The 23,954-nt window shown below is 40.6% G+C and overlaps 1 protein-coding gene across 1 annotated transcript in view; it reads right to left on the bottom strand.

Annotated features, from left to right (window-relative positions):
* The window catches only part of PARL (presenilin associated rhomboid like), a 58,503-nt gene that overhangs the window by 20,803 nt on the left and 13,746 nt on the right, over positions 1 to 23,954 (bottom strand). The window contains exons 2-4 of the mRNA XM_033211855.1: positions 19,303 to 19,498; positions 18,062 to 18,202; positions 14,254 to 14,302 (exon numbers count right to left, since the gene is read on the bottom strand). Coding sequence (XP_033067746.1) covers positions 14,254 to 14,302; positions 18,062 to 18,202; positions 19,303 to 19,498 — 386 coding nt within the window. The remainder of the gene's footprint in view (positions 1 to 14,253; positions 14,303 to 18,061; positions 18,203 to 19,302; positions 19,499 to 23,954) is intronic.

Genomic DNA, 23,954 nt, shown 5'->3' on the forward strand with positions numbered 1-23,954 from the left:
AGGGATGTTACCTGCTTCTTCTGATTCTATGGTAACTCTTGGACAAGCTTGGCACTACTGATTCAGGAAGGCTGCTGCTGTCCTAGTGCCTATCCTCACACCTGTGTAATGCACTGGACTATGTCAGTGAAAAAATAACAAAATAAGGATCTCTGAAAACTCTCCTTCATAAGAGCAATGAAAGAACTGGCAAAAAAATGTCAGAATCAACTTTTTCAGAACTCAGGAAACTAATCAAAGGCTTATAGCAAACCAGGGCGTATTTACTTAAGAAAAACAGCTGAATTTCAAAACAGCTAGCTTTACAGCATTTTGCCATTCTCCTGCCTCAGCCTCCCAAGTAGCTGGAACTACAGGTGCCCGCCACCACACTTGGCTAATCTTTTGTATTTTCAGTAGAGACGGGGTTTCACCATGTCAGCCAGGATGGTCTTGATCTCCCGACCTCATGATCCGCCTGCCTCAGCCTCCCAAAGCTTTGCAGCATTTTAACTTGGCCTAGTCCAATCCCCCGTTCTCTAGTTACAAAGTAGTCTTAAAAACTGAGGTAGCTGGTAGAATGGAGCTGGAGCTCTTTCAAAGCCTCATTCCCAAAGAATTGTCATTATTTGACCTGGCTGTTGATTCCATGTAAGACCCACTTTCAAGGCTGTTTAACCTGACTGGGAGCTCCCCAAGTACAAAACTTTTCACAGAGAGTGTTTGTCAAAAACAATGACAGGTAAGTGTTTTAAGTTTCAGACTGCCTGAGATGCTGGATAACACATGGGGGCAAATAAGAAACTAATCAAAAATCTTAAGAGGAAAAGCAGGGGAATAAGATTTCCACAGAAACTCTGAAAACCTCCAACATATTCCTGGACCCTAGAAGGCCACATGCATACTAAGACAAAATAGACCTTAAGACAAAATTCATTGCTAGAGAAAAAGAAGGATATTATACAATGATGAAAAGGTCAATTCATCAAGAAATAACAATTAGAAACACATGCACCTAACAAAAGAATCTCAAAAGACATGAAGAAAAATGGACAGAACTGAAGGGAAAAATAACTCAACAATAATAGCTGGAGACTTCAGAACTCCATTTACAATAATGGAGAGATTAATTAAATGATTAGCAAGGAAGTAGAAGACTTGAGCAACTCTATAAAACAACTAGACTTAACAGACACCTATAGAACACACCATCCAACAAAAGCAGAATATACATTCTTCTCAAGTGCACAAGCAGCATATTCTAGGATATGTTCAGTCACAAAACAATTATCAATAAACTTAAACTAGAATACTAAATTATACAAAGTACGTCCTCTGATCACGTGGAATGAAATTACAAATCAATACAGAAATAAATTCAGAAAATTCTCCAGTATGTGGAAATCAACAAACTCCTAAATAACCAATGGTTCAAAGAGGAAATCACAAAGGCAACTAGGAAACTGAGATGAATGAAAACAAAAATACAATATGCCAAAATTTATAGGATGCAACAAAAGTGGTGCTATGAAATGTCCACATTAAAAAAGGAGATCTCAACTCAATAACCTAACTTTTCACCTTAAGAAAGTGTAAAGAGAAGAGCAAACTAAAACCAAAGCAAGGAGAAGGAAAGAATGAAGAAAATAGGTAAATGAATTAAAAAAACCAGAAAAATTAATAAATACAAAAGTTGGATCTGTTTGAAATGATTAATAAAACTGACAAACTTTTAGCTACAGTGACAAAGAAAAAAAGACTCAAATTACTAAAGTCATGTCATACAGGTCTGGGATTTGCTAAAAAAAAAAAGGAAAAATAAAAACAAATTACTAAAATCAGTAATGAAAGCAGAATGTTACTACCAACCTTACAGAAATCAGAATTACTACAAAATACAATGAACAATTATATACAAACAAATGAGAATAACTTAGATGAAATTTAAAATTCCTAGAAAGACACCAACTACTAAAACTGACTTGAAGAAATAGAAAATTTGAACAGACCAAGAATAAATACAGAGACTGAATTAGTAATTTTAAAAACTTACCACAAAGAAAAGTCCAGAGCCAGATAAGGTGTTAGGTGCCTATGTTTCTCATTGGCTTCACTAGTATTTGAGTTTCCTACAGCTGTTCTAACACAAACTTGGTGGCTTAAAACAACAAAAATCTATTCTATTCCAGTTCTGGAAGCTAGAAGTCAGAAATCAAGGTGTAAAGTGTCAGCAGGGCCATGCTTCCTTTTGAAGGCTCTAGGGAAGTGTCCTTCCTTCTCTCTTCCTAGCTTCTGCTGGCTCCCGACAATTCTTGGCATTGTTTGGCTTATAGGTGCATCACTCCAATCTTTGCCTCCATCTCTTTGGTCTTGTTTTCTGTATCTTTCTTTGTCCTCTCCTCTTCTTATAAAAACATGAGTCAATGGATTTAAGGTACATCCTAATGTAAGATGATCTCTCTGTAACTAATCAAACCTGCAAAGCCACTATTTCAAGTAAAGTAACATTCTGTGGTTCTAGGTGGACACAAATTTTGGGGAAGCACACTATTCAACTTACTACAACTGGGAAATTCTACCAAATATAAAGGAGAATTAACACCAATCCTTCTCTAACTCTTTCAAAAAATAGAATAGGAAGGAACATTTTCCAACTCATTCTATGTAGCCAGTATCACCTCCGTATCAAAACCAAAGACATCACAAAAAAACTATCAATGCCCCTTTATGAAAACAGACACAAAAATCCTCAAGAAAATTTTGGTAAACCAAATCCAGCCATATATAAAAAGGATTATAAATCATGACCAAGTGGAATCTGTCACAGGAATGCCAGTTGGGTTCAACATATGAAAAATCAATGTAGTATTTCACATTAACAAAGTTGGAAGACTCACAATTCATAGTTTCAGAATTTACAACACAAACCTACAGGAATAAAGACAATGTAGTACTAGAATAAGGACAGATATATAAATCAATGGACAGAACTGAGAGTCCGGAAATACACACCATACGATTATGGTCAACTGGTTTTTGACTAAGGTTCCAAAAAAATTCAATGGGGGAAAGAATAGTCTCGTCAAAAAATGGTGCTCAGAAAAGTGGATATCCATAAGCAAAAGAATGAGTTTGGACCCCTACCTCAAACCAAATACAAACATTAACTCAGAATTAATCAAATGTCTAAATTGAAGAGCTAAAATTTTAAAGCTCTTAGAAGAAAACACAAGTACACATCTTTGTGACCTTGAATTAGGTCACAGTTTCCTTGACATGACACTTAAAAGTAGCAACAAAGGAAAAAATAGATAAAATGAACTTCAGCAAAATTAGAATGTTTATGCTTTGGAAAACACTATGAAGAAAGTGATAAGTCAACTCACAGAATGGGAAAAATATTTGTGAATCGTATCTCTTAATAAGGGTCTAGGCCGGGCGCGGTGGCTCAAGCCTGTAATCCCAGCACTTTGGGAGGCCGAGACGGGCAGATCATGAGGTCAGGAGATCGAGACCATCCTGGCTAACACAGTGAAACCCCGTCTCTACTAAAAAATACAAAAAACTAGCCGGGCGAGGTGGCAGGCGCCTGTAGTCCCAGCTACTCCGGAGGCTGAGGCAGGAGAATGGCGTAAACCCGGGAGGCGGAGCTTGCAGTGAGCTGAGATCCGGCCACTGCACTCCAGCCTGGGCGACAGAGCGAGACTCCGTCTCAAAAAAAAAAAAAAAAAAAAAAAGGGTCTAGTCTCCAAAATACATAAATAACTTTTACTCAACAAAAAGACAAATAGCTATTTTTAAATGAGGAAAACATTCGGAGAAACAGGCATTTCTCCGAAGAAGACTAAATATACAATAAGACACGAAAAGATGTTCATTACTCATTAAGGCAAGGCAAATCAAAACCACACTGATAACCCTTTACACTCACCAGGATGGATATAATAAAGGCAACAAAATGGGAGAAAATGTGCAAATCATATCTGATAAGGGATTAATATCCAGAATATATAAAAAGCTCAACAGCCCAATGTAAAAATGGGCAAAGGAAGTAAATAGAAAGTTCTCCAGAGAAGATATACAAATACCCAATAAGCACATGAAAAGATGCTCATTATTACTAATCACTAGCAAAATCTGTGGGGAAAAGAAAGATCAGACTGTTACTGTGTCTATATAGAAAGTAGTAGACATAAGAGACTCCATTTTGTTCTGTATTTGAGATGCTGTTAATCTGTGACCCTACCCCCAACCTTGTCCTTGCAAGAGACATGTGCTGTGGTGACTTAAGGTTTAATGGATTTTGGGCTGTGCAGGATGTGCTTTGTTAAAACAAGTGCCTGAAGGCAGTATGCTGGTTAAAAGTCATCAACATTCTCTTAATCTCAAGTACCCAGGCACACAAAGGTCACAGGGACCTCTGCCTAGGAAAGCTAGGTATTGTCCAAGGTTTCTCCCCATGTGATAGTCTGAAATATGGTCTTCTGGGAAGAGAAAGGCCTAATCGTCCCCCATTCTGACACCCGTGAAGGGTCTGTGCTGAGAAGGACTAGTGTAAGAGGAAAGAAGCCTCTTGGCAGCTGACATAGAGAAAAGCATCTGTCTCCTGCTCGTCCCCGGGCAATGGAACATCTCGGTGTAAAACCTGATAGTATGTTCTGTTTACTTAGAAAGGAGAAAACCGCCTTAGGGAGAAAGGTGGGACTTGCTAGCGCAATGCTGCTCTTTATGCACTAAAAAAGTTTAGTTTGCATATGCATATCAAGGCACAGCACTTTTCCTTAAACTTATTCATGTCACAGAGCTTTTTATTCATATGTCTTACTGCTGACCTTCTCCCTACAATGATCCTATTATCCTGTCACTTACCTTTTTCTAAGATGGTAAAGATAATTATCAATAAATACTCAGGGAACTCAGAGATGGGTGCTGGCGTGGGTCCTCTGTATGTTGAGCGCCGGTCCCCTGGGCCCACTTTTTCTTCCTCTATACTTTGTCTCTGTGTCTCATTTCTTTTCTCAAGTCTCTCGTTCCCCCTAACGAGAAACGCCCACAGGTGTGGAGGGGCAGGCCACCCCTTCAAACATGGAAATTAAAACTATACCCATTAGGATGACTATCATCAAATTTCAAAAAAAGGAAAACAGGCCAGGCACAGTGGCTCACACCTGTAATCCCAGCACTTCGGGAGGCTGAGGCAGGTGGATCACCTCAAGGTCAGCAGTTCGAGACCAGCCTGACCAATATGGTGAAACCTTGTCTCTACTAAAAAAAAAAAAAAATTAAAAAATTAAAAAATTAGCCGGGTGTGGTGGCGTGATCCTGTAGTCCCAGCGACTTGGTAGGCTGAGACAGGAGAATTGCCTGAACCTGGGAGGTGGAGCTTGCAGTGAGCTGAGATCATGCCACTGCACTCCAGCCTGTGCAACAGAGCAAGATTCCATGTCAAAAAAAAAAAAAAAAAAGAATGTATGGTCGGTCTCAAAGAGATATTTGCACACCCATTTTCATAGCAGCATTATTCATAATAACAAGAGGTAGAAATAACTCAAATGTCCATTAATAGGTGAATGGATAAACAAAATGTGATATACACACAAAATAAAGTATTATTCAGCCTTAAAAAAGGAAGTAAATACTGCCACGTGCTCCAACATGGATAAACCTTGTGGACATTATGCTAAGTGAAATAAGCCAGTCCAAAAAACCAAGTATTTTATGATTTTACTTGCATGAGGTATCTAAAGTAGTCAAATGCATAGAAAAAGGAAGAAGGATGGTGGTTATCAAGGGCTGAAGGGAGGAGAAAAAGGGGACATACTGTTTAATGAGTAGAGAGTTTCAGATATGCAAAATGAAGAAGTTCTAGAGATTGGTTTTACAAAAATGTGAATATACTGAACTCGATTGAACTATATGCTTAAAAATGATTAAGATGGTATATTTCATGTTATTTATTTTTTTACAATTAAGAAAAAAAAAAAAAAGAGTTACCACATGACCCAGTAATTCCATTCCTGGCTCTATACCGAGAGATGAAAACATGTGTCCACACAAAAATGTGCACATGAAAGTTCATAGCAGTATTATTAATAGCTGAAGAACAGAAACAACTCAAATGCCCATCAACTGATGAAGGAATAAACAAATGTAATATATCCATATACTGGAATATTATTTGGCCATAAAAAGAAACAGAAGTACTGATGATATATACTGCAACATGAGTGAACCTTAAAAACATTATGCTACGTGAAAGAAACAGACACCAAAGGCTACACATTATGTGACTTGATGTATATGAAATCTCCAGAACAGGAAAGTCCCTCAAGAAAGCAGCTTGATGGCTGCCTAAGGCTGAGGGGAAGGAAGGAATGGAGGAGTGACTGCTAACGGGAATGGGGTTTCTTTTTGGGATAATGAAAGGGCCCTGGGATTAGATAATGATGATAGTTGCACAGCCTTTTAAATATAATAACCACCACTGAATTTACTTTGGCTTTCTATTTTTATTTGTTATTATTTTTAGAGAGGTGTGGGGGGTCTCACTATGTTGCCCAGGCTAGTCTAGACTCAACTAATGCTCTGACTTCGGCCTCCTAAGTGGTAGAATTCCAAGAGTGAGCCACCACACTCAGCCAATTGTACACTTTAAATCAGTGGTCCCCAACCTTTTTGGCACCAAGGACCAGTTTTGTGTTAGACAATTTTTCCATAGACCAAGAGTGGGGGGATGGTTTTGGGATGATTCAGGTGCATTACATTTATTCTGCACTTTATTTCTATTATATCATAATATATAATGAAGTAATTACACAACTTATCATAATGTAGAATTAGCGGGAGCCCTGAGCTTGTTTTCCTGCAACCAGATGGTCCCGTCTGGGTGTGATGGGAGACAGGGACAGATCATCAGGCATTAGATTCTCATAAGGAGTACACAACCTAGATTCCAGCCTGGTCAACATGGTGAAACTCTGTCTCTACTAAAAATACAAAAGTTAGCCAGGTGTGGTGGCAGGTGCCTGTAATCCCAGCTACTTGGGAGGCTAAGGCAGAAGAATCACTTGAATCCGGGAGGCAGAGATCGCAGTGAGCCAAGATCGCACCACTATACTCTAGCCTGGGCAACAGAGCAAGACTCTGTCTCAAAAAAATAAACAAACAAAAAAAAAGGAAACAAAACATAAATGAAGTTTCACTCGTTCCCCTGCGCTCATCTCCTGCTGTGCAGCCCAGTTCTGGTACCAGTCCTTGGCCCAGGGTTGGGAACCCCTGCTTTAAATGGTGAATTTTATATGTGAACTGTATCTTAATTTTTAAAAAGGCAGATGCACTGATTTGGAAAGCATTACTTGGTTCAATGACCTCAGGTTATTTTCCTCCTCAGCCCAAGAAAGGTAGTATAACCCCTTTTTTCTTATTTTCCTATAAAGGACTTACCATACCACTTGGGGTCTAATAGCTACTCACAGATCCCCTCTGTTTCTGGGTGGGCCAAGTCACACCTCCACAGCTCCTTTATCTGAAGGGGCTACTATACCCACCCAGACCCGGCCAGTCCAGACACTGACAAGCATGTACATCCACAGCAGCCAAAGAACTGGGCTCAAGCCATCCTTACCTCAGGTTCTCTGGGAACCAGGCAGGTGTAAAGATCAACCTGTTGGCCTCACATAGTGGCTATCATTTCTTTTCCTAGGTAGCATCCACCAAACTAATTAAGGACTGGGTTCACAGCTACCTGGAATCAAGAAGAAACCCAGAGAGACTGTCCATCTTCCATCCTCCCACTGGGATAGAGACAGAAAGTTTGAAACTAATACGGGTAAACAGAAAGGGCAAATTCACAATAAGGGAGGCAAAGGCCCTTATAATTGTTAACCACAAAAAAGGGTTGTTATTTCTCTGTACTCTCCCTGCAGATGAGAATATCTAACCTCCCCAGTAGGCAACTTTTAGAAATCAATCTGACGTATTTATACACTGTACATTGTTGGAGGATATTTAAAATGGTACACAACTTCTTTTAAGACAACTTTGCAATACACAAAATTTTAAATGTACATATTCTTTGACCCAGCAATTCTATTTCCAGTAACTTATCCTAAAAATATGCTCGTACAAGGTACAGAGATCTGTATGTAAGGCAATTCACTGCAGTAATATTTATAGAAGCAGAAGACTAAAAGCCACATAAATATCTATTAATAAAAGATTTGTTAAATAATATTCAGTTACATGGAATACTATAATGTCATTAAAAAGAATATGCTGGCCAGGCACAGTGGTTCACGTCTGTAATCCCAGCATCTGGAAGGCCAACGCAGGAGGACCACTTGAGCCCAGGAGTTCAAGACCAGCCTTGGGAGGTTGAGGCTGCAGTGAGCCGTGATCATGCCACTGCACTCCAGCCTTAGTGACAAGTGAGATGCTGTCTCAAAACAAACCAAAACAAACAAAAAAGCCCGGTGTGCTGGTAATTTCCATTTATCAGTCTGGGTGCTGGTTACATGGATGTGCTCAGCTTGTGAAAATTAATTAGTTGAGCTGTACATTTGACATATTCACATTCTTCTACGTATATTATACCTCAATAAAATATTAAAAAGAATGTAACAGACCTACTTGTACTGATATAGAATGTTCTTTAAAATATTAAGTGAAAAAAAATCATGGTGCAGAAGAGTATGTATTGCATGTTACTATTTTTGTGTTAAACCACAGATAGATATAAATGCCTATACATAAATAGATGCCTTGGAAGAACACACAAGTAACTAAACATGCAATGGTTATTATGGGAACAGGAAAGTGCAGAACTGGAAGTTGAGAGTGAGAGAAAGACTTATTTCTCCCTTTATGTATCCTTTATTCCAATTTTCATCTGTTACCATGCATATTTATTCCTTTTACAATGACAAAATCTAGTCTAGGCAGTCAAAAAGGGCTCCCTTTCCTCCCTGGGTACCAGGCTGCTACTCTGGAACAATTTGCTGCAATTTGTGCTGTGAATCAGCACCCAGATACTTGACAGGGGGAGGCAGTGTGGTTTATCAGAAAGGTAATTAGTGGTGGTTTGCTATTCTAGAAAGTAAAAGGACATAGTAAGTCTATTCTTTGACATATGAAGTGGATTTGATTCCCGAATCCACCCAGTTCTAGCTGTGTGATCTCAGTTATTTGACCGCTCCTTGCCCCATCTGAGAAATGAGGATACCACTAACAGGGCTCTTACGATGATTAATAATAATATAAATGCATGTAAAGCATGTAGCATGATACTTGAAGTGTGGTTGGCACTCAAGGATTAATTTTGCTATTCTTCTCCAAAAATAACTTGTTTGCAGACTGGGAAGTCAGGAGTTAGGAGTTACAGAAAAACAGTGACTGATTAAAAGGTAAAGATGGGCTATAAGACCAAGGAAAACATTACCTTACCAGCAACATCAGAATAGATAAGGAGGCCTTAGTCTGGGAAGACAGCTCAAAACCTTGAAAAGGTACCAGGAGAGAGAGAACCGAAATGAAAAAGAATAAGCCTGGTAAAAACAGAACAGCAAGGCCGGGCGCGGTGGCTCAAGCCTGTAATCCCAGCACTTTGGGAGGCCGAGACGGGCGGATCACGAGGTCAGGAGATCGAGACCATCCTGGCTAACACAGTGAAACCCCGTCTCTACTAAAAAATACAAAAAAAACTAGCCGGGCGAGGTGGCGGGCGCCTGTAGTCCCAGCTGCTCGGGAGGCTGAGGCAGGAGAATGGCGTGAACCCGGCGGGAGGCAGAGCTTGCAGTGAGCTGAGATTCGGCCACTGCACTCCAGCCTGGGTGACAGTGCGAGACTCCGTCTCAAAAAAAAAAAAAAAAAAAAAAAAAAAAAAAAACAGAACAGAACAGCAAAGAAAAAAGAATAGACTTTAGAAGTTGGGGCAAGGGGTCAAAGACTAGAGAGTAGTAGTGACTAAACTTTGATGCTGACAAAAAATACACTAGTAGAGGAACCAGGGCATAGTTTTCTTGAGATCTCTCTCCCTATCCTTTTCCATCCTCGCTCCTTCTTGATCAAAAATAATAATTTAGCTGATTCTTTCCCGTGGCTTCACCTGAATCTCAATACAGCAAAGTCAGCATTCTCTTGAACTAACAGGAAAATCTGGCAAGTGCCTCAAAGACAACCCTGAAAGCTAGAAAGGTAGGAGAAAATATTCTCTCTGGGGCTTGCCCGGGGACCTCCAGGACAGGCTTAAAAGGCTGACAGATCAGGGCAATAGAACAGAAAATTAGCTGAAATATAAAAGCACCAGGGATGACAAATCTAGCTTTGAAGAATGCCACCTTATACTCCCCATTTGCTCCACAAATACCCAGTGGGCTTATAAACACTTTTTCAGAGCAATATGAAGCCTGGGGAGATTATTTCTGTGTAATAAAAATTAAGACCAAAAAAAATCCCCAAACAAACCAAAAAAAAAAAAAAAAAAAGGATTAAAACAAGTTTCCTAGCATAGCTTTAAAAAGGGATTTGCACAGACAGATTGAGACAGAACAGTCAAAAACTACAGACTCCAAACCTGGCATGAGCTGTAAGAAAGGGAGGTTTTTGTTGTTGTTGTTGTTTTCAGACGGAGTCTCACTCTATTGCCCAGGCTGGAGTGCAATGGCATGATCTCGGCTCTGCCTCCCAAGTTCAAGCGACTCTCCTGCCTCAGCCTCCCTAGTAGCTGGGATTACAGGCATGTGCCACCACATCCAGCTAATTTTATATTTTTAGTAGAGATGGGGTTTCACCATGTTAGCCAGGCTGGTCTCCAACTCCTGACCTCAGGTGATCCACCCACCTCGGCCTCCCAAAGTGGCTGGGATTACAGGCATGAGCCACTGCACCCAGCTAGAAAGGGAGGTATTTTACCTCACCACCAGATGCCTCCTTAACAATAAAATAAATTACAGGTATGCCTTACAATCTGACTGTTCTTATCTACACCTAGGAACCAAAGGGACATGGATAAATTTGAGATACCCCTCATTATCTGAAACTCAGAAACTATGTATATTTGGATTAACACTTTACTGTCTGAACTTACTATATCCAAAATCTTCCCATCCAAATTCAAGAGCTCAACAGATTCAATAGCAAGGAATACTTACATGAAGTGCTTGGTGTAGTAGTGAGAAATCTTTAACTAACTAGAGCTTTCATGCTGCCGTTGTCTAGGTATGAAAACTACAAAGCAGAGAGGCACACTGGTCTCACAAAGCTTTAAAAACTCTCTAGGTGAAACTTGTCAAGTTCTTTCAAAATATAAAATGAAACAACAACAACAACAAAAAACCCACATTCAGAAAACATCTCCAATCCAAAGAAAGAAAGTGGGACGGAGTAGACCTGTCACTCCATAAATCTATCATTGATTAAAACCAGGAGCTGAGCCAACTTCACTTTGCAGTCTACAAGAAGCAATCAGGAGTGCTCAGCAAGGAAAGCTGGACTAATTGGCACCCCAGGAAGGAGACAAGACATACTAAATAAACAGTTTATTCTTGAGAATCTCATATGTAGGTAATTGATTAAGCATCATTTACAGACATTGTAAAACTAGAATCACTATTACTAGAATAGTTACTTCCTACAAGGAAAGTCTGAGGTGACACAAAACACTTCAAAGGGCATTTCCTGAGGTTAAAGTCACTTGGACAATCTAACAATAAAGATTTAAGACCTGAAGCATGACCATTCACATTTATCTTGTTCAAAGCAGCTTACATTCAAGTTGCAAGACAGATCACAAGCATCTCTCTCTACTGCTATGTTCTTCATGCCAAATGGCTGATTTGATTTCAAAAAAGAAAAAGGCTGGGGGGAAAGAATTCTGATTTTTAATTACCTCCAGCTTCTTTGAAGAAAGTATTCACCAGCATGAGAAAAGGTTTTAAACTCTGATGCTAGGCTTCCTCACACGTTAAATGGCATAAAATCACAACCACCTTCAAAGAATGTGAGGTATCAACTAATAGCGAAATGCTTCGAAACTAGTGAAGGCAAAACCTTGCCACCCTAAAGAAATCTTAATTTCGTTCCTTTTTTTTTTTTGAGGCAGAGTCTTGCTCTGTCATTCAGGCTGGACTGCAGTGGCGCAATCTCAGCTCACTGCAACCTCTGCCTTCCAGGTTCAAGCGATTCTCCTGCCTCAGCCTCCCTAGTAGCTGGGATTAACAGGCGTGCACCACCACGCCCAGTAATTTTTTGTATTTTTAGTAGAGATGGGGTTTCACCATATTGGCTAGGCTGACCTAACCTCAGGTGATCTGCCCACCTTGGCCTCCCAAAGTGCTGGGATTACAGGCGTGAGCCACTGCACCCAGTTTCGTTACTTTCATAAAAGCAGCAAGCAAACAAAGTACATTAATCTACTGGAAACAGATGTGCTACTAAAGAGCTATCTTTCAAGTAATCAATTTAAGATGTCGTTGACCTATCAATTCTAAGGTCTTAGTTATGGCAACACTGAAAAATCTCAATCCCTTGGTTAAGATTCCATTCAACATTCATTCACTCAACAGATTTTAACTGAGTGCCCTTACTGTGTACATGATATATGCTAGGTGCTGCCACAAAATTAAAGATGTCATTGTTGTCCTCCAGATGCTTACATTGCTCTCAAGGATGTTACACGTTATATAAGGCACACTGTATTATCAAACATAAAAACTGCAATGAGTTCAGGAAAAAAAGAAAGAACTTCCTAAAGGAAGCAATGTCTGAACCATAAGCCTGAAAGCTGGATCGGGTTCCAATAAAGTCAGAAAAATTAAGACCTCCAGAGAGAATAAACAGTTTGAATGAAGAAAGATAAACATCCTTTCTCCACTTATGTTAAGTACAGAAAATTAAGAGTACCAAATAAGTCTAATCAAATTTGAGCAAAAGCAATATTTTGCAATTCTCTAGAAATAATTGTTTCTTATCTACACAATCGTTAAAAAATTTAAAAAAAAAATTTTTTTTGAGTCTCCTCTGTCACCCAGGTTGGAGTGTAACAGTGCGACCACAGCTCACTGCAACCTCTGCCTCCCAGGTTCGAGCAATTCTCCTGCTTCAGCCTCCCAAGTAGCTGGGACCACAGGCACGCACCACCAAACCCAGCTAATTTTTTGTATTTTAGGTAGAGATGTTGCCCAAGCTGGCCTTGAACTCCTGAGCTCAAGGGATCCACCCACCTTGGCCTCCCAAAGTTCTGGGATTACAGGCGTGAGCCACTGTTCCTGGCAAAAATCTATTTTCAAGTTTCTCAAATAACTAAGTCCATAAAATATTGCAGAGGTGTTAACTTGAAAAGCCAGATCTGTCTTTCCAGAACAATTTACAAAGATAAGTTATCACGGTGACATGCATGTCATGCTTACATTTAAACAGGGTTTTACAAATAGCATGGGGGAGAAGAGCAAAAACTGGTTTTAGAATGAGACAGACTTGGGTTTTGAAACTCAGCTCTACTGCTTATTAGCAGTTTGACTTTCAAAAGTTCCTTCTCTGAAAGCCGGTTTCCTTATCTGTAAAAAGGGAGACAACTACTCTGTAAGCAACTCCGCGTAGGAACAGAATGTGTATTACAGCATTCTTAACATAGAAGGTACTGGCCGGGCGTGGTGGCTCAAGCCTGTAATCCCAGCACTTTGGGAGGCCGAGACGGGTGGATCACGAGGTCAGGAGATCAAGACCATCCTGGCTAACACGGTGAAACCCCGTTTCTACTAAAAAATACAAAAAACTAGCCGGGCGAGGTGGCAGGCGCCTGTAGTCCCAGCTACTCGGGAGGCTGAGGCAGGAGAATGGCGTAAACCCGGGAGGCAGAGCTTGCAGTGAGCTGAGATCCGGCCACTGCACTCCAGCCTGGGCGACAGAGCAAGACTCCACCTCAAAAAAAAAAAAAAAATAATAATAATAATATAGAAGGTACTTAATGTTTCCATTAGTTTCTTTAATAAGGGAAGAAATAATTAATAATAAGCTATTCCACAAGCTGGAATTCTACAACAAAACTGATCATTCAATCAGTATCATACTAGATCAAAATTAAAAAGTAACTGACCCAGAGTATCATGTAAATCTTTATACCTCATCACTTTATATACTATTACATTAGCCTATAGGTACAGAGACTGTCTTCTAAACCACTGGTGAGCATGGTACAAAAGCCATTGCCTGTGACATACTGTACCTTTTGGTTTGATTTCTCTTCCCTTGAATGGTTAAAACGTGTAAGCTAACACAAACCTGTCACAGTCCGCTGGCCATCACTTAGGTTATTCCACCACTTGTTAATCTAAAACAGACGGAAAATTGCATATCACCATATGGGAGAAATTTCAGGCTACAAAAATGAAAAACTAGAAGAAAATGCCTTACACATAAAAGAGGAATTCCTCTTCTGTAAAAATCACTAGTGGCGACAGACATAATAAATACGTGGTAGAACGGAAAAGGCATGTGTTTTATAGTCAGGGAGCCCACATTCTCCACAAAGAACCACTGGATAGCTCTGGAACCTCAGACAATTATTTCTAAACTTCAGTTTCCTGACACATGAAATGGGACAATAGGTACACCTAGCAGTGTCGTCACAAGGAATAACAATAATGTAAAGCCCCTAGCACACTCGCAGATACAGACAGGTACCAAGGAAGTGATTATTCATACCAAGGTCCTATGTTTTAAAAATCTGAGAATATTGTCTACTAAACTGCATGTTTTTAAAGATGCAGTAATGGTACTGGAGTTTAATAAATAGAGGAGCGTCCTAATTTTTCAGGGATACATGTTTAAAGTTTTATGGATGAAATATGCCTAGAATTTGCTTTACAATAATACAAGGGTGGAAAGAGAAGGGAAAAAAAGGGAAATAAATGAAAAAAAAATTGGCCCTGTGTTGGGGAACACTGAAACTGGATGATGATTCATCATACTATTCTCTCTACATTTGTATCTGCTTGAAATTTTCCATGATTAAAGTTTTAACATAAAAATATATTCTAACTATGAAATTAAACCAGAATCTGTTATTTTAAAAAAATCCAAGGTGAAAGAAACTACAGATTAGTATGTATAATTCCATTTCTTTTCTTTTTAAGAGACAGGGTCCCCCTATGTTGCCAACGCTGGTCTTGAACTCCTGGGATGAAGCAATCCTCCCATCTCGGCCTCCCAAACTGCTGAGATTACAGGTGTGAGCTGCCGCACCCAGCCAATTCCATTTCCATAATTATAATTACACTGTGTATGAGTTCCCAGATTTTACTTCATATATAGTGGCACGAAAGGGGTTCCCAGGGTTTTCATGTTTCCATGTTAAATTTATTTATTGTTTCAAAGTTCTTTAATGGGTATAGGTTTTATACATTAAACCTATCACTTAATTCTATTATAAACAAATCAATCTTTAAATGAAGATTATGTATACTGTTTGCATCATTTTTCACCATTCTCAAGAACCATTTGGGTACATCTGGATAGCAAAACTTCATGTGCAGACATGTGCTGAAAACCTATAGCTTTTTAAGAGATCCAGGATAATGGAATAGGTCAGTTTTACTATCTTCTCAAATACAAAGTTACTGTCATTTTCACCTGCAAATATTACCCACTGTTCTGGCGTGAAGCCTCTCTAACACAGACAGGGCTCACGCTTCTTGAATGTGCCCATGGAAAAACAAGGAGGAATGAATCCCTTTCCCTACTTAGAGAAAACTCAAAACATCATTAGTAAAAAGAAAACGCAAGGCTTCCTTCTCAGGCTCTTGCTGGCCGGGATCACATTGTTCCAAGAAAGGGGAAAAGTCAAGGAGATATCAACCCACTCACCTGATTGGAAGGGCAATGAGTCATAAAAAACAAAAATGCTTGAAAACCAAACTTAACTAAAATCGCAGTGTTCAATATGTATTGACGAGTAAAAGAAATAAAATATTCATATGTTTTATCTAAAAGCAAACATTTTTAAGAAATCAGTTAAGAAGAAGGAGAGCCATCAACTTGCATATAAAGTAAATAAAAAGCTCTAAAAGCTCCATATTTTTTTTTTTTCCGCATTTCATCTCGAACAGACACTTAATAGCAGGTATTTACCACAGGTGTGTAACTATCATGTCACTGAGAAACGTTTAAAACTTCTCTTGGGGCCAGGCACAGTGGCTCACGCTTGTGAAATTCCAGCACTTTGGGAGGCCAAGGTGGGAGGATCACTCGAGGCCAGGAGTTTGAGATCAGCCTGGGTAACAAAGTGAGACCCTTGTCTCCACAAAAAATGAAGTAACTGGCCCAGCGTGGTGACACATGCCTGTAGTCCCAGCTACTCAGGAGACTGAGACGGGAGGACTGCTCAGGCCCAGGAGTTTGAGGCTTCAGTGAGCTATGATCCCATTACTGCACTGAAGCCTAGGTGACAGAGTGAGACCCTGTCTCTTAGAAAAAAAAAAACACTTCCTAGCTCTATCCCTAAGGCATACATATTTTGAAAAATTCCCTGCAGTTCAAACACGTACTCTAAAGCCGGGGTCCCCAACGCCCCGGCTGCTGACCACTAGTGGTCCGCGGCCTGTTAGAAACTGGGCCACACAGCAGGAGGTGAGCAGTGGGAAAGCATTACCACCAGAGCTCTGCCTCCTGTCAGATCAGTGGCTGCATTAGAGTCTCATAGGAACGCAAACCCTACTGTGAGCTGCACATGTGAGGGATCTAGGTTGCATGCTCCTTATGACAATCTAATGCCTGATGATCTGAGGTGGAACAGTTTCATCCAATAACCATCTGCCCCTCTGCAACCCTGATCTGTGGAAAAATTGTCTTGCACGAAACCAGTCCCTGGTGCCAAAAAGTTTGGGGACTCCTGCTCTAAAGCAATCCATCAAGGTGATCCAAGTAAAACAGTGGCCTTTAAACTTTAGTAGAGCTGAGATCCACTGAGATCCTTAAACTTTAGTAGAGCTGAGACATGCTCCACACAGAAACATTAACAACTATTAACATTAATTTCTTTTTTTTGGAGACGAGGTCTCGCTCTGTCGCCCAAGCTGGAGTGCAGTGGCACAATCTCATCTCACTGCAACCTCTGCCTCTTGGGTTCAGGCGATTCTCCTGTCTCAGCTTCCTGAGTAGCTGGGGCCACAGGTGTGTACCACCACATCTGGCTAATTTTTGTATTTTTAGTAGAGATGAGATTTCACTATGTTGGCCAGGCTGGTCTCGAGCTCCTGACTGCATTGGCCTCCCCAAGTGCTGGGATTATAGACTTGAGCCACTGTGCCCAGCCAATATTAACTTTTTAAAATTTTGTATTTATCTTTTTTGAGACGGAGTCTCATTCTGTCGCCCAGGCTGGAGTGCAGTGATGTGATCTCGGCTCATTGCAAGCTCTGCCTCCTGGGTCCAAGCAATTCTCCTGCCTCAGCCTCCTGAGTAGCTGGGACTACAGGCGCCCGCCACCATGCCTGGCTAATTTTTTGTATTTTTAGTGGAGACAGGGTTTCATCATGTTACCCAGGATCGTCTCGATCTCCTGACCTTGTGATCCGTCCACTTCAGCCTCCCAAAGTGCTGGGATTACAGGCGTGAGCCACCGCGCCCGGCCAACATTAACATTTTTAACAACTATCTGTGGTGATTTTTGATGCACGTGGGTAGAGGAACAGAATTCTGGAACACTGTTAAGTACAACACCAGACATATAAAACAGTAATAAATACTTACTATGAAGAATTAGGTGCACTGATTTGACATCTACAAATCTGATGTTTCCATTAACTAAAAGCAGTTCATAAATAACCAGGCTTCAAAACTTGAGATTACCAGTAGAGTAACTAGAGTAAACTATAATCTATAGTGTATTTCAAAATATCTAGTGGAGAACAATTCAAATATACCTAGCATAAAGGATAAATGTTTAAGGTGACAGATATTCAATTACTCAGATTTAATTATTACACATTATGTGAATGCACCATGTACACTGGAAACATGTGCATCTATTAAGTATCAGTTTTTTAAAACTGTGATTAACTAGAAGAAAGAAAGCAGTGTTTATCTTTACCTCCTTTCTGAAGTCTCCTTCTTTTTGTGGTCTTATGCTATCCAACCAATCAGCTTTAATACCATCAAAATAACTCTGGACTCTGGATTTCAGTGATTCATATTGCCAAATAGCAGCTGATCCAAATGCACAGCCTGTAAACTATATAAAATTAGATATGTTACAAAATAGATTTAAGAGGGAAATAGATCTATACATATTTCCAAGGACAGTACTTCATTGCCATTGCTTTTTACAAACCAACAGAAGGGAATACCTGGCACAGGGAAATCTAGTAAGTGAAAAGGGCTTTTTTTTTTCTTGAGATGGAGTTTCACTCGTCTCCCAGGCTACACTGCAATGGTGCAACCTGGGCTCATCGCAACCTCTGCCTCCCAGGTTCAAGTGATTCTCCTGCCTCAGCCTCTGGAGTAGCTGGGATTACAGGTACCTGCCCCTAGGCCCGGCTAATTTTTTTATTTTTAGTAGAGATGGGGTTTCACCATGTTGGCCAGAGAGGTCTCAAACTCCTGACCTCAGGTGATCCACCCACCTCAGCCTCTCGAAGTGCTGGGATTACAGGCGTGAGCCACTGTGCCCAGCCAAAAAGGACATTTTAATGTTTCCCATTTTATTAACTTCACAATACCCTGGGGCCTGTTTCCAGCTATAAATCCTCAAATAAAACTGAAAATACCAACTTAGCACTGCTTGAAATGCTGTACCAAATGAGGCCCATAAGTTTATTCTCTAGGGCTTACAAAAGTGAGCCAGAATTTAATAATAAAAGCAATTATTAAATTCAGACTCCAGGCCGGGCGCAGTGGCCCACTCCTGTAACCCCAGCACTTTGGGAGGCTGAGGCGGGTGGATCACGAGGTCAGGAGATCGAGACCATCCTGGCTAACACGGTGAAACCCCATCTCTACTAAAAATACAAAAAATTAGCCGGGCGTAGTGACAGGTGCCTGGAGTCCCAGCTACTCAGGAAGCCGAGGCAGGAGAATGGTGTGAACCCGGGAGGCAGAGCTTGCAGTGAGCCGACATCGCACCACGGCACTCCAGCCTGGGTGACAGAGCGAGACTCTGTCTCAAAAAAATAAATAAATAAAAAATTCAGACTCTACAATCAGACTTCATGAGCCCAGCTCCTTCTCATGCCTCCTCCACCTGTCCTTACTTTAAGGGAGCCCAAACGGGACAAAGTACTTTAACACTGCATTTGTAGCAAGGTAGGTAACTCCTAGCAAGTGAGCTCTTACCCCAACAGTAAAAAATAAAGGTTTTATGAGACTCCTTATAGGATAGGGAGACGGATAAAAGACTGTTTCTTCCACAGGAGGAATCAAAGCACTTCTGCTGTATGCTTCACCACTTGTCCCTGTGCCTGATCTTCGAGGTTCAACCTTCCTGGGTGCTTTCCTGAATCCGCATTTTTGCTGAATAAAGAAGTTAAACCTATGGGGCAAAAATAACAGATGAGAAACACAGTGGCATCTTGCAAACATCGACTTCTACGAACTTCCACTTGGCCTGCATCATCACCATCTCAGTTTCTCACTCTACAGTCCAAAAACAGCCAAGACTCCTACTCTCAGACAGAAATCAAAGTCCCAAAATTCAACCTTTCTGGAAAAGGTGACACACAAACTACAGCAACTTCAGAGGATACTACTTTGGGCTATTACTTTATATCAGTCAGCAAAATAATTTGTATCCATCCTCCACACAGAAAGAATCTGAAGAACTGGTAAAAAGCTAGAGAACTCTAAATTGTCCGTTTCTTTTTCTTTTCCTTTTTTTTGAGACAGGGTCTCCCTCCCTCTGTCACCCAGGCTAGAGTACAATTACTCCCTCCCTCTGTTGCCCAGGCTAGAGTACAATTACTCCCTCCCTCTGTCGCCCAGGCTAGAGTACAATTACTCCCTCCCTCTGTCACCCAGGCTAGAGTACAATTACTCCCTCCCTCTGTCACCCAGGCTAGAGTACAATTACTCCCTCCCTCTGTTGCCCAGTGGTACGATCATGGGCAGGTCTCAGCCTCCACGTCTCAGGTTCAACTCCTGCCTCAGCCTCCCAAGTAGCTGGTACTATAAGCGTGGGCTACCACACTATTAATTTTTGTACATTTTGTAGAGTCGGGGTTCTGCCATGTTGCCCAAGCTAGTCTCAAACTCCTGGGCTCATGCAATCCTTCTGCTGTGGCCTCCCAAGGTGCCAGGACTACAGGCATGAGCCATGGTGCCCCACCAGTTGTCAGTTTCAATCAGAATGACTTCTGGTTTTTTTGTTTAAAGTTTGGTCAATTTCTGGAACAAATATTTAAACGTATTGTCCTTGAAGCCATTCCAAATTCAAATAATTATTTTATTTCTTAAGTATTGACCATTATAAATTAATATACTCCTCCCACCTCTCGCCTTCTTTATTTCACTGTTTTGGGGACATCCACCAAATTATTTGTGAGTTGTTACCCCAGCAGTAAAAAAAATTTGTTGTTTGAGTCTTTACAGCTTGACCTCCTCAAAACATCTGACACTACTGATGATGCCTCCTAATTCTAGCTTCTATAACAGCATTTCCTACTCTTCGAATTCATCTATAACAGCATTTCCTACTCTTCGAATTCATAACTCCCAGTATCTTCCCCTTTTCCTCTACCCTAGTTCCTCTACCCCATTCAAACTCAACTTATATAAATTCTTGGAACAGTCTTCTTTTTCTTTTGTAAAACTGTAACTCTCGCAGGTCACAAAGCAAAGATCCCTTCCTGTTTGTATCCTGAACATATTATCCCTTCTTCTTCTTATTTTGAGACAGAGTCTTATTCTGTCACCCAGGCTGGAGTACAGTGACACAATCTTGGCTCACTGCAACCTCTGCCTCCAGATGCAAGTGGATTCTCCTGCCTCAGCCTCCCTAGTAGCTGGGATTATAGGCACACACCACCACACCTGGCTAATTTCTGTATTTTTAGTAGAGATGGGGTTTCACCATGTTGGTCAGACTGGTCTCGAACTCTTGACCTCAGGTGATCCGCCCGTGTTGGCCTCCCGAAGTGCTGGGACTACAGGCATGAGCCACCACGTGCCTGGCTATCCCTTATTATTATAAGGGATAATAATGCATATTATTATGTAAGGGAGTAAGGGATATTATAATATCCCTTCCAGAAGGGATAGTATGTTGAAGAATATTATATATATAATACAATGAATAATATTCAGTGAGGAGTATCATAACATATTACCCCTTCTACTAGCCTCAAAGCTCCTCAAAAGCAGAGTTCAGGCAGGTCTTTTGTCTTTGTATCCCAGCCCCTAAAACAAGCTCTTTGGTTGAATTTTTGTGGCCTCAATGACTTCTAAGCAGGTAAATGATTCACATTTATTTTAGTCCTAACCTCAACTTTCTACTCTGGTATTTCCAACTCTATATTGAATAATGCTACTTGGATATGCTCCCCATTACTTTAAAACCAACATATTCAAAATAGAACTAACTCATTCTCCTCTATAAACCCTTCCATTTTCTGACATACTCTTTCAGTAGGACCTGAGTTCTCTCAGTTACTGAGGTTAAAAATCTACGCTGGGGGCCAGGCACAGTGGCTCACGCCTGTAATCCCAGTACTTCAGGAGGCCGAGGCGGGTGGATCAGGAGGTCAGGAGTTTGAGACCAGCCTGGCCAATATGGTGAAACCTCGTCTCTACTAAAAATACAAAAGTTAGCCGGGTGTAGTGGCACACACCTGTAGTCCCAGCTACTTGGGAGGCTGGGGCAGAAGAATCGTGTGAACCTGGGAGGCAGAGGTTGCAGTAGCCGAGATTGTACCATTGCTCTCCAGCCTGGGTGACAAAGCCAGACTCCATCTCAAAAAAAAAAAAAAAAAAAAAAAAAAAAATCTAGGCTGGGCACGGTGACTCACACCTGTAATCCCAGCATTCTGGGAGGCCAAGGCAGGCAAATCACTTAAGGTCAGGAGTTCAAGACCAGCCTGGCAAACACTGGGAAACCCCATCTCTACTAAGAATACAAAAATTAGCTGGGCGTGATGGTGTGCACCTGTAATCTCAACTACTCGCGAGGCTGGGGCACAAGAAGTACTTGAATCTGGGAGGTGGAGGTTACAGTGAGACAAGATCACATTACTGCACTCCAGCCTGGGTGACAGACTAAGACCCTGTCTCAAAAAAAAAAAAAAATATATATATATATATATATGTCATTTTGGAGTTATCCTTCCTTTATTCGTATTCAATTAAAAGCCAACTCTACCAAAAATACTTTTAAAATTCCTGGTCTAGTCCCTTATCTCATGCTTGGATCATGGCAACAGTTTCCTTTACTTCAAACACTTGAACCTGTTGCATGTTCTTCTAACCTCACATTGCTTTTCCTCAACATTCAATAGTTTCTCAAATGACCTTCTAGAAGGCCAAAAATCTTTTCCTAATTCTAATGCAACTCCTTAGTTCATCCCTTCTGGCCTGGAATACACCACAATTTCCTAGCAGATCTCCTTGCTTCCAGTACTGCCCCACTCCAAGTGCATCCTTCTCACTGTATTAAGAACAAATGTAATGTTCCCTGCAATAACTTTTCACCACCCCCATCAAACTCAGCACACATCCCTTAAATCTGACCCCTTCCTCTCTCTTGCCACTTTCTCCCTCCACCACCTCAAATTCTCTCTATACCTGTTATACTGACTTTCTTGCAGTTCCTGTGATCTGCTTTGCTCTCTTACCTATGACAATGCTACTCATATTTTGGTATATACTTCCTTTAACTTTTTTGGGCCCTTCAGATTTCAGTTAATATATCTCTTCCTCCAGGAAGTCTTCCCTAGCTGCCCCAGGCTGGGTACCTCTCTCCTTTGCACTTCTAGAGTTCCAAAGCAGTTTTTAAATACTTATCTCCATTACTGCCCATGCCTCCATTAGATTATAGTTTTATATTCATTATATCTCTACCACCAAGTCTAGTCCCTAACAAAATAATTATGTTAGAATAAAAAAGGGATCAAAAAATGATTTAGTTTTATTCTGAATAACTCAAAGTAAGATGGTACTATACTCAAAGTAAGGTGGTACTACACTCAAAGGTGGTACTATACTCAAAGTAAGGTAGTACTATTCAATAAGATAAGGAAAATTGGGAGCCTGAAAATAGGCAACTGGGAGATAAGAGATGAACAATTCCATCTGGGGTACTGCTTAAAATGCTTGCAGTCATGGCAGCTTTATTCCTCTAGCTAAAAACTGAAACTTAAATTTCCATTAACAGGAGAAATTCTGTGGTATATTCATACAATGGAGTACTACACTTGGCCAAAAAAAGGGGGGCGGGGAGAACTAATAATACATCATGGATAACTCCAAAAACACTTTTGGCAAAAGAAGTCAAACACAAAAGAGTGCATAATACGTGATTCTGTGATTTCCATTGCTAAGAAGTTGACAGACACAGGAACCTGTAATGACAAATATCAGATGAGCAACTGCTGGAATGGGTGGGGCTTGACAGGAAAGGAGCAAGAGGAAACTTTCTGGGATGATGGCAATCTATCTTGATTTAGGTGATAGTCACACAGGTGTATACATTTATCAGAATGCACTGGCTATGCATTTAATACTTATATATTTTACTATATGTAAATTACATCTCAATAAAGTATTTTAAAGATGCTCATAGGACATCCAGGTGGAAGTATCTTAATAAGCATTTTGGAAACAAATGAAACTCAGAATGATGGTATAGCTGCTACTACTATTACTTGCCTAGAATGCCTTTTTTAAAATTTTTTTTTTTTTTGAGACGGAGTTTCGCTCTTGTTGCCCAGGCTGGTGTGTAATGGTGCGATCTCGGCTCACTGCAACCTCCACTTCCCAGGTACAAGCAATTCTCCTGT

Source organism: Trachypithecus francoisi, unplaced genomic scaffold (genome assembly GCF_009764315.1).
Source record: "Trachypithecus francoisi isolate TF-2019V2 unplaced genomic scaffold, Tfra_2.0 Lachesis_group0, whole genome shotgun sequence".
In the NCBI taxonomy this organism is placed as follows: Eukaryota; Metazoa; Chordata; class Mammalia; order Primates; family Cercopithecidae; genus Trachypithecus; species Trachypithecus francoisi.